Source organism: Neoarius graeffei, chromosome 18, assembly GCF_027579695.1.
Source record: "Neoarius graeffei isolate fNeoGra1 chromosome 18, fNeoGra1.pri, whole genome shotgun sequence".
In the NCBI taxonomy this organism is placed as follows: Eukaryota; Metazoa; Chordata; class Actinopteri; order Siluriformes; family Ariidae; genus Neoarius; species Neoarius graeffei.
The window spans coordinates 69,113,399-69,125,060 of record NC_083586.1 but is presented as its reverse complement, the minus strand read 5'-3'; the positions used below and the strand labels follow the sequence as shown (position 1 = coordinate 69,125,060).

At 43.5% G+C, this 11,662-nt stretch overlaps 1 protein-coding gene across 2 annotated transcripts in view; it reads left to right on the top strand.

Moving 5' to 3' along the window:
• Nucleotides 1–2,491: 2,491 nt before the first annotated feature.
• The window catches only part of LOC132866531 (hemicentin-1-like), a 47,634-nt gene continuing 38,463 nt past the window's right edge, over nt 2,492–11,662 (top strand). Inside the window, exon 1 of one of the 2 annotated variants that reach the window (XM_060899358.1) lies at nt 2,492–2,748. In XM_060899358.1, the coding sequence (XP_060755341.1) occupies nt 2,679–2,748 (70 nt within the window). In that variant the 5' untranslated portion in view covers nt 2,492–2,678. The remainder of the gene's footprint in view (nt 2,749–11,662) is intronic. The other variant, XM_060899357.1, reaches the window with a different exon arrangement.

Sequence of the window (11,662 nt, the reverse complement as noted above, 5' to 3'; positions counted from 1 at the left end):
ATTGGTGATCCTCTTCCCATCTTTACTTCTGAGAGCCGCTGCCACTCCAAGATGCTCTTTTTATACCCAGTCATGTTAATGACCTATTGCCAATTGACCTAATGAGTTGCAATTTGGTCCTCCAGCTGTTCCTTTTTTGTACCTTTAACTTTTCCAGCCTCTTATTGCCCCTGTCCCAACTTTTTTGAGATGTGTTGCTGTCATGAAATTTCAAATGAGCCAATATTTGGCATGAAATTTCAAAATGTCTCACTTTCGGCATTTGCTATGTTGTCTATGTTCTATTGTGAATACAATATCAGTTTTTGAGATTTGTAAATTATTGCGTTCCGTTTTTATTTACAATTTGTACTTTGTCCCAACTTTTTTGGGATCAGAGTTGTAGTGCTGCTGTACCACACAGTGATGCAGTTGGTCAGGATGCTCTCAATCACGCAGATGTAGAAGTTGCTGAGGATCTTGGGCAGTATACCAAACTTCCTCAGTCTCCTCAGAAAGTACAGCCACTGTTGAGCCTTCCTAACCAGCTGTGTGGTGTTATGTGTCCATGTGAGGTCCTCACTGATGTGAACACCCAGGTATTTGAAGCTGCTCACCCTCTCCACCTCAAGCTCCTGGATGAACAGTGGCCGATGAGGTCTCCTCTCCTTCCTCATGTCCACTGTCATCTTCTTCTTGTCCGTGTTGAGGGTGAGGTTGTTGTCATGACAGGTTAAGCTGTGAGAGGATGTTACTCCCAAACACACCCCTCCAAGTGTCTCCATCATTCCAAACATGAGCAGTGAAGTCCCCCAGGAGCATGATGGAGTTAGTAGAAAGTTCCTCGTGAGCATTTGCTCCACTTTCTGCATGAAGGCTGAATAAGCTGAACTGCTGTTTGTTCCACAGTCACAAACACTAGTCAGGGTTTTTCCTTCCTGAGACATGAAATCTCAGGAATCACCTTGTCCACTGGGAAAAACGCCAACTATGAGGCCCTCGACCTGGGACTGTGGAGTATCTCCATAACATCAGTGTTTATTCATTTTATATCTAATTTCAAGTCAAGTTTATTTGTACAGCACTTTTAACAATAAACATTGTTGCAAAGCAGCTTTACAAAATTTGAATGACTTAAAATATGAGTCATAAACATAAAGTCAGCTTCGTTGATGCTATAAACCCCCCACTGACGGAAACCTGAGTGCAAAACCGTTCACGACAACCGCAGTCCAAAAGTCAGCAAGTCAACTGCAGTCCCCAGCCACAAAAGCACCACTGCAAGAGTCCAGAGCGTCCTCCAGGCGCGACCCCCAACTGTCCTCATGGGGCCGTCCTCCACAGGAGCGATGCGATGAGACTCCAACTTCACCAATTTCACCACAACTGCGTTTTCTCTGCAATTGTGGGCACATTTTTCACACTCACAACCTCTCTCTCTCTCTCTCTCTCACACACACACACACACACACACACACACCAAACTCACAGTAAGTCAAGTCAACTTTATTGTCAAATATGCTCTACATGCTCGACATACAGCACAGATGAAATTTCAGTCCTCTCTGACCCACGGTGCAAACAGGCAATGCAATAAATAAAAATAGAATATTAATTAATTAATTAGTTAATTGAAATAAACAATATAACAGTATAAACACTCTAGATAAGAACTAGACAGACTGAACACTCATATATATATATATATATATATATATATATACACACACACACACACACACACACACGTAAATTGGTGCAAATAACCAAACAGTCAAGGGCACTTGAGGTAAAGCAGGTAAACATGAAATAAGCAGAATAAACAAACTAGCAGCTGTTAAGGTGAGGTAGTGCGGAATAGTGGAAATGAGCGAGGTAAAGTGAGCTGTGCGGGGTTAGGGTAACCCTAAAACAACCCAAACCACATTCCAACATACACACCATGAAAGTCTGGAAACTTGTAGTGTGTTCAAGATCTCCACATCTGACTTCCTTTTCCGATTACACCGCATCCCAAAATAACAGGAAATTGTCATCATGTAAAGTAGAAATGCTTTAGGGATAGGGCTGTGTGTGTGTGTGTGTGTGAGAGAGAGAGGTTGTGTGTGTGTGAGAGAGAGAGAGGGAGAGAGAGGTTGTGTGTGTGTGTGAGAGAGAGAGAGAGAGAGAGAGAGAGAGAGGTTGTGTGTGTGAGAGAGAGAGAGAGAGAGAGGTTGTGTGTGTGTGTGTGAGAGAGAGAGAGAGAGAGAGGTTGTGTGTGTGTGAGAGAGAGAGAGAGAGAGAGGTTGTGTGTGTGTGAGAGAGACAGAGAGAGAGAGAGAGAGAGGTTGTGTGTGTGAGAGAGAGAGAGAGGGAGAGAGAGGTTGTGTGTGTGAGAGAGAGAGAGAGGGAGAGAGAGGTTGTGTGTGTGTGTGTGTGTGAGAGAGAGAGAGAGAGGGATTGTGTGTGTGTGTGTGTGTGTGTGTGTGTGTGTGTGTGTGTGAGAGAGAGAGAGAGAGGTTGTGAGAGAGAGAGAGAGAGGGGTTGTGAGAGAGAGAGAGAGAGAGAGAGAGAGAGGTTGTGAGAGAGAGAGAGAGAGAGGGGTTGTGAGAGAGAGAGAGAGAGAGAGAGAGGTTGTGAGAGTTAGGCGTAGTCATTGAGAGCTGTAAGGAAGTTGATCTGGTCGGTTCCCACACTGGAGGTTTCCCTCATGCTCAGAGATGGACGCGTGTGTTTTTTCACTCCTCACTATACTGTGTGTGGGATTGTTTGGGGAATCAGCGCATGCAGGTGAGCGGGACTGTGTGTGTGGGAGTTTATTTCATTAACAGTAAGTGTCGTCTGTACAGTAATTTGTCAGTCACATTCACTCGTTCTGAGAATTTTCACTTGCTGTTCTGTGTAAAGTAAAAAGCTGCATGTGGAAAATATCTGCAGAATTTAATGAACAACAAATCAGACAAACTGATCAGAAGAAGCGCGAGTTCACACTCTCACACAGCAAGGGTCGTTTCATTCCCACAGGAGAGAAAACAGATATATATTTATTTTATATTGTTCAAGTTGTGATGAGAGTCAGGAGTAGAGCGACATATCGCTTCTAAAGTTAACTCGTTAAACACAAACTAAATAACTCACTAATCAATGTGGAAATCATTTCACGCTACATGCTGGGCTTGGGCGGCACGGTGGTGTAGTGGTTAGCGCTGTCGCCTCACAGCAAGAAGGTCTGGGTTCGAGCCCCGGGGCCGGCGAGGGCCTTTCTGTGTGGAGTTTGCATGTTCTCCCCGTGTCCGCGTGGGTTTCCTCCGGGTGCTCCGGTTTCCCCCCACAGTCCAAAGACATGCAGGTTAGGTTAACTGGTGACTCTAAATTGAGCGTAGGTGTGAATGTGAGTGTGAATGGTTGTCTGTGTCTATGTGTCAGCCCTGTGATGACCTGGCGACTTGTCCAGGGTGTACCCCGCCTTTCGCCCGTAGTCAGCTGGGATAGGATCCAGCTCGCCTGCGACCCTGTAGAACAGGATAAAGCGGCTAGAGATAATGAGATGAGATGCTGAGCTTCGTACTGGCTTTATTTACAGGTGAGATTAACCTGGCGAGCTAACTGTACTAGCATCATATCCTCATCAGAGACACCATCGCTCTCTGCTAGTTCCGTCCAAGCTCTATTTTTCTTCATAATGTATCGATACACATTCAGTAAAAGCTTGTATATGACAGGAGAAGATATAAACAAGGATAAAGCTTTTTTTTCTTCCATTTTTGTGTCAAACAGTAAAAGGGAAATACAACCCGAATTCCAAAAAACTTGGGACACTGTGTAAACTGTAAACAAAAAACAGAATGTGATCATTTACAAATCACAGAAATTCTATATTTCATGGAAATATAGTAAGAGACAACAAATAAAATTTTGAAACTTACAAATTTTATCATTTTCTTTTAAAAATATACGATCATTTTGAACCTGATACCTGCAATGCGTTTCAGAAAAGTTGGGACAGACAGGGGCAACAAAAGACTGAAAAAGCTGTGTAATGCTAAAAAAAATCCTAATTAGGTTAATTGTCAGCAGGTCAGTAAGATGACTGGGAATAAAAAGACCCTCCCAGAGAGGCGGAGTCTCTCAGAAGTAAAGATGAGGCGGGGTTCACCGCTCTGTGAAAGACTGCATGGGCAAACAGTGCAACAATTTAAGAATAACAAAGCATTCTCAATGTAAAACTGCACAGAATTTGTGGATCACATCATCTATGGTCCATAATATCATTAAAAGATTCAGAGAATCTGGAGAAATCTCTGTCTGCGAGAGACAAGGCTGAAAACTGACATTGGATGCCTGTGATCTTCAGGCCCTCAGGAGACACTGCATTAAAAGCAGACACGTGTCTGTAGTGGAAATCACTGTATGGGCTCAGGAACACTTCAGAAAACCATCGTCTGTGAAAACACTTCATTACTGCATCCACAAACGCAAGTTAAAACCAGATATAAACAATATCCAGAAACCCCACCCCCTTCTCTGGGCCCGAGCTCTTTTACGATGGACTGATGCGAAGTGGAAAACTGTCCCGAGGTCTGACGAATCAAAAGTAGAAATTATTTTTAGAAATCATGGACCCCACGTCCTCCAGGCTAAAGAGGAGAGGGACCATCCGGCTTGTTATCAGTGCGCAGCTCAAAAGCATTCAGCATCTGTGATGGTATGAGGGGGCGTTAGTGCACATGACATGGGGAGCTTGTACATCTGGGAAGGCATCATTAATGCTGAATGATATAAACACGTTTCAGAGCAACATGCTGCCATCCAGACAAAATCTTTTTCAGGGAAGGCCTTCCTTCTGTCAGCAAGACAACACCAAACCGCTTTCTGCACATATTACAACTGCATGGCTCTGTAGTAAAAGAGTCCGGATGCTAAACTGGCCTGCTGCAGTCCAGACCTGTCTCCCATTTCAAACATTTGGTGCATTATGAAGCGCAAAATACGACAAAGGAGACCCCGAACTGTTGAGCAACTGAAATTGTATATCAGACAAGAATGGGACGACATTTCTCTTTCAAACTACAGCAATCGGTCTCCTCAGTTCCCAAACGTTTAGAGTGTTGTTAAAAGTAGAGCTGATGCAACACAGTGGTAAACACGCCCCTGTCCCAACTTTTTTGGAACGTGTTGTTGACATCAGTTTCAAAATGAGCAGATATTTAATAAAATATAATTTCTCATTTTCAACAAATACGTTGTCTTTGTACTATTTTCAATGAAATATAGGGTTTCCATGATTTGCAAATTATCGCATTCTGTTTTTATTTATAGTTTACACAGAGCCCAACGTTTTTGGAAAAGGGGCTGTAACTTCAGGTCAGAAATAAAGTTGTGAGCGGGGAACTGAAGAAACTTCAGCCCATGAGCTGTAGGATTGATTGCTTTACAGTGTTGTAACTCATTTGCAGAGCTGAGAAAAAACATTCCCGAGTCTGAGCTTAGGGTCACAAGTTTACTCACAGACAGAGGAATCGCCCGAGTGTTTGAGCTCTCTCCTTGCTCAGCACGTTTTTAGACCACATGAGCAGTTTAAACAAAGTGTAAAAGTGAGTGACATGGCAAACAGCGACACGGCCACCCAACAACCGCTCTGGAGAACAGAGCACTGGCGTCTTGTGCTTTAAAAGACTGAGGAAAATGGGAGAATAAAGTTGGAGATGTGTCCTGCTGCTTTTCCTGAGTTTCAAAAAAAATTCCTGGAGGTCGTCCATATATGGGGCTTTTGGACAATCAGCCATTTAACCATTTTCCTGCTGGATTCAGTGGATCCTACCATCCATACAGTTCGAACAGTCAGTTCACAATGAGGTCTGTCTGTAATGTAGCACAGAAAGCAAAGCAGTTCAGCTTTTTAAGCAGGATCAGCGAGGACAGGAAAAAACAGTCAGCGATTCGAAACGTGACAGGAAGGAAAGGTGTAGCAATTATTTGGAGACAGAAATGTTTAGTTAAAGAAAATCACTGTGTTCTTTGAGAGACACTTCCTCAGACTGTTAGAGAAGGTACTAATGGTACTGATGGTACTAATGACTCGTTTACATTTCAGTTTGTTAGTGCTGGCCGGGATTTAAACTCACAACCTTCTCATCAAGAGGCCTTAACTTTCATTTTTAATAATTTTTTAAATTGTATTTTTCTTCACCCCTCTCGATGTCTCAAAATAGTTGTATAAAAAAGACTGACAATAAAACTTTATTCATAAAAAGAATCCAATGTATGAAGAAAAATATTATGATCTCATATTAGCTTTGAGGGGTTTAACGTCTTATTTATCCTCATTAAAATATCCCATTAAAGGCAAATTGTTTCAATTATACTTTAAAAATTATGACCTATGTTTCATACTTAAACTTGGTAAAAACTTTACTAATTGTAAAACACGAAGATGTTCACATACAGCTCCAGATGAGATGATAAAGTGAACCTTCTTCTCCACACTTACTACATCTGGAATAAATACAAAATAACACAAGTCTCCATATACACTTACCGGCCACTTTATTAGGAACACCCACACATCCACCTGTTGTTCTCTGCAGTTCTGTAATCAGCCGATCCCTCGCCAGCAGCACGACGCATCACATCCCACAGATACAAATCAAGAGCTTCAGTTAATATCCACACATCAGAACGGGAAACATTGTGATCTCACAGTGTGACTTTCTCTCACTGTGGTCTGGGTGTTGGTTTGATCCAGATGGACTGGTTTGAGTATTTCAGAAGCTGCTGATCTCCTGCGGTTTTCACACACAACAGTCTCTAGAGTTTACACAGAATGGTGCAGAAAACAAAAAACACTGAGTGAGTGAGCGACAGTTCTGTGGGTCAAACAAATGCCTTGTTGATAAGAGAGGGTCAGAGGGAAATTATTATTAGGGCCCGAGCCCTATGGGCGAAGGCCCTATTGTTCTTGTAAGAGTTCACTATTCTTCTTCTTCTTCTTCCGTCTTCTTCTTCTTCTTTATTTTTCTCCGCTGTTGGGCCATTTTCGGGGCGCTTGCCATGGGCGAAAACGCACGACATTTGGCACCACTTCCGAGAATTGCCACCGCTACTCAGAGCCAGAAGCCCAAACTTGGCCGGGGCTCAGGGCCTCTATAGCGCCCCCTAAGTCGTTGTGATTTTGGCCTCCCGCATTAAGGTGCCTGGGTGCCATGTAGTTTGTAGTAGTGGCATGCCATTTGGTACGCATATGTATCTCACTAAGCCGGACAAAAATGTAATGCCAATGCATTAGCCACGCCCAACAGGAAGTGAGATAATTTCACTTTTGTGCGAAATGCATGGCCACGAAGACGGCGCAACTCCTCCTAGACCGTTCATAGGAATGTCACCAAAATTGATACACATCATCTACAGACATGGCTGACAAAAGTTACTAAATACGTTTCACGTAGGATAAACCATTCAGAAGTTATACGTCAATCAATTTTCACTTCAAAATTTTACATGCTAAAAAATTCATAACAAATCTTCTAATTGCTCAAAACTGCTCATACTTCACTCGCTAATCACTCATTGGGCTTCTGACATGTTACCCAATTTCTGTGATATTTCGCCACTGGGGGCGCTATTTTTGGGCAAAAATTCCAATCTTTCCTCAAATTTGGTCAAACTTCACGGCCACCCTCTTACTACCTCCCATGTCATGTATACCACATTTTGGGAATTTTCATCCATGGTGGGCGCTGTTTTTGGCCGACGCAATTTCTCCAAAATGGGTTTTTGGTTAATAATTCCATAATGCTTTTCCTTCACACCACTACCTTGTGATAGTACGTTGCTGTTGTAGACACTTATTTTTCCAACTCATAATCGCTCATGTACAGCATAGCGCCACCTACTGACATGGGAAAAACCAAAAAATTTATTCTTCAAAAATCTATATCTCATCTTCTATTTACTCAATTTTCATCACACTTCATACGCAAACTCTTCATAGCTCACCTGACATATACGCCAAATTTTGTGCACTTTCGCCCCTGGGGGTGCTGGTTATGGCAGAAATGATATTGCAGCTTCTGATTTGTCAACCTTGGCAAGCAAACTCTTTACAAGACCCTTATTGGGGCGCTTGCCATGGTCGACAACGCTCGAAATTTGGCTCCTTTTTCTTAGACTGCCACCGCTACTGAGAACCAGAAGCCCAGATCCAGGCGGGCCTCAGGGCCTCTATAGCGCCCCCTAACGTGTTGTGATTTTTGCCTCTCGTATTAAGGTGCCTGGTTGCCATGTAGTTTGTAGTAGTGGCATGCCCTTTGGTAGGCATATGTTTCTCACCAAGCCGGACAAAAATGTACTGCCAATGCATTAGCCACGCCCTACAGGAAGTGACGTAGTTTCACTTTTGTGCGAAATGCATGGCCACGGAGACGGCGCAACTCCTCCTAGACCGTTCATAGGAACGTCACCAAAATTGATACACATCATCTACAGACATGGCTGACAAAAGGTGCTGAATACGTTTCACGTAGGGTTAACCGTTCAGAAGTTGTACGTCAATCATTTTTCAATGCAGATTTTTACATGCTTAAAAATTCATAACAAATCTTCTACTTGCTCAACACTGCTCATACTTCACACGCAAATCACTCATTGGGCTTCTGACATGTGACCCAATTTCTGTTATGTTTCGCCACTGGGGGCGCTATTTTTGGGCAAAAAATCCAATCTTTCCTCAAATTTGGTCAAACTTCACGGCCACCCTCTTACTACCTCCCACATCATGTATACCACATTTTGGGAATTTTAGTCCATGGGGGGCGCTGTTTTTGGCCCACGCAATTGCTCCAAAACGGGTTTTTGGTAAATAATTCCATAATGCTTTTCCTTCACACCACTACCTTGTGATTGTACGTTGCTGTTGTAGACACTTATTTTTCCAACTCATCATCGCTCATGTACAGCATAGCGCCATCTACTGACATGGGAAAAAACAAAAAATTTATTCTTCAAAAATCTATATCTCATCTTCTATTTACTCAATTGTCATCAAACTTCATACGCAAACTCTTCATAGCTCACTTGACATATACGCCAAATTTTGTGCACTTTCGCCCCTGGGGGTGCTGATTATGGCAAAAATGATATTGCAGCTTCTGATTTGTCAAACTTGGCAAGCAAACTCTTTTCAAGACCCTTATTGAGGCGCTTGCCATGGTCGACAACGCACGAAGTGCGAGACCCTATTGTTGCCATGTGTCCAATTCTGTGCTTTGTCGCCATTGTGGGAGTAATGTCTCTTGCCGCAGAAGCTGTGGAAGGTATTTCGCAGGGACGCATGCCCCCGCCCCCCTTGGCCGCTGGCGCGAGGGCCCGTCGAGGCCGCTTGCGGCTTTAATTATTATTATTATTATTAGGCCCTGAGCACCGTACAGTGCGAGACCCTATTGTTGCCATGTGTCCAATTCTGTGCTTTGTCGCCATTGTGGGAGTAATGTCTCTTGCCGAGGAAGCTGTGGAAGGTATTTCGCGGGGACGCATGCCCCCGCCCCCCTTGGCCGCTGGCGCGAGGGCCCGTCGAGGCCGCTTGCGGCTTTAATTATTATTAGGGCCCGAGCCCTATGGGCGAAGGCCCTATTGTTCTTGTAAGAGTTCACTCTTCTTCTTCTTCTTCTTCTTCTTCTTCTTCTTCCGTCTTCTTCTTCTTTATTTTTCTCCGCTGTTGGGCCATTTTCGGGGTGCTTGCCATGGGCGAAAACGCACGAAATTTGGCACCAGTTCCGAGAATTGCCACCGCTACTCAGAACCAGAAGCCCAAACTTGGCCGGGGCTCAGGGCCTCTATAGCGCCCCCTAAGTCGTTGTGATTTTGGCCTCCCGCATTACGGTGCCTGGGTGCCATGTAGTTTGTAGTAGTGGCATGCCATTTGGTACGCATATGTATCTCACTAAGCCGGACAAAAATGTAATGCCAATGCATTAGCCACGCCCAACAGGAAGTGAGGTAATTTCACTTTTGTGCGAAATGCATGGCCACGAAGACGGCGCAACTCCTCCTAGACCGTTCATAGGACTGTCACCAAAATTGATAGACATCATCTACAGACATGGCTGACAAAAGTTACTAAATATGTTTCACGTAGGATAAACCGTTCAGAAGTTATACGTCAATCAATTTTCGATGCAAAATTTTACATGCTTAAAAATTCATAACAAATCTTCTGATTGCTCAAAACTGCTCATACTTCACACGCTAATCACTCATTGGGCTTCTGACATGTTACCCAATTTCTGTGATATTTCGCCACTGGGGGCGCTATTTTTGGGCAAAAATTCCAATCTTTCCTCAAATTTGGTCAAACTTCACGGCCACCCTCTTACTACCTCCCATGTCATGTATACCACGTTTTGGAAATTTTCGTCCATGGGGGACGCTGTTTTTGGCCGACGCAATTGCTCCAAAACGGGTTTTTGGTAAATAATTCCATAATGCTTTTCCTTCACACCACTACCTTGTGATAGTACGTTGCTGTTGTAGACACTTTTTTTTCCAACTCATAATCGCTCATGTACAGCATAGCGCCACCTACTGACATGGGAAAAACCAAAAAATTTATTCAAAAATCTATATCTCATCTTCTATTTACTCAATTGTCATCAAACTTCATACACAAACTCTTCATAGCTCACCTGACGTCTACGCCAAATTTTGTGCACTTTCGCCCCTGGGGGTGCTGGTTATGGCAAAAATGATATTGCAGCTTCTGATTTGTCAAACTTGCCAAGCAAACTCTTTACAAGACCCTTATTGGGGCGCTTGCCATGGTCGACAACGCACGAAATTTGGCTCCTTTTTCTTAGACTGCCACCGCTACTGAGAACCAGAAGCCCAGATCCAGGCGGGCCTCAGGGCCTCTATAGTGCCCCCTAACTCGTTGTGATTTTGGCCTCCCGCATTAAGGTGCCTGGTTGCCATGTAGTTTGTAGTACTGGCATGCCATTTGGTACGCATATGTATCTCACTAAGCCAGACAAAAATGTAATGCCAATGCATTAGCCACGCCCAACAGGAAGTGAGGTAATTTCACTTTTGTGCGAAGTGCATGGCCACGAAGACGGCGCAACTCCTCCTAGACCGTTCATAGGAATGTCACCAAAATTGATACACATCATCTACAGACATGGCTGACAAAAGTTACTAAATAGGTTTCACGTAGCATAAACCGTTCAGAAGTTATACGTCAATCAATTTTCAATGCAACATTTTACATGCTTAAAAATTCATAAATCTTCTGATTGCTCAAAACTGCTCATACTTCACACGCAGATCACTCATTGGGCTTCTGACATGTTACCCAATTTCTGTGATATTTCGCCACTGGGGGCGCTATTTTTGGGCAAAAATTCCAATCTTTCCTCAAATTTGGTCAAACTTCACGGCCACCCTCTTACTACCTCCCATGTCATGTATACCACCTTTTGGGAATTTTCGTCCATGGGGGCGCTGTTTTTGGCCGACGCAATTGCTCCAAAACGGGCTTTTGGTAAATAATTCCATAATGCTTTTCCTTCACACCACTACCTTGTGCTAGTGCGTTGCTGTTGTAGACACTTATTTCTCCAACTCATAATCGCTCATGTACAGCATAGCGCCACCTACTGACATGGGAAAAACCAAAAAATTTATTCTTCAAAAATCTATATCTCATCTTCTA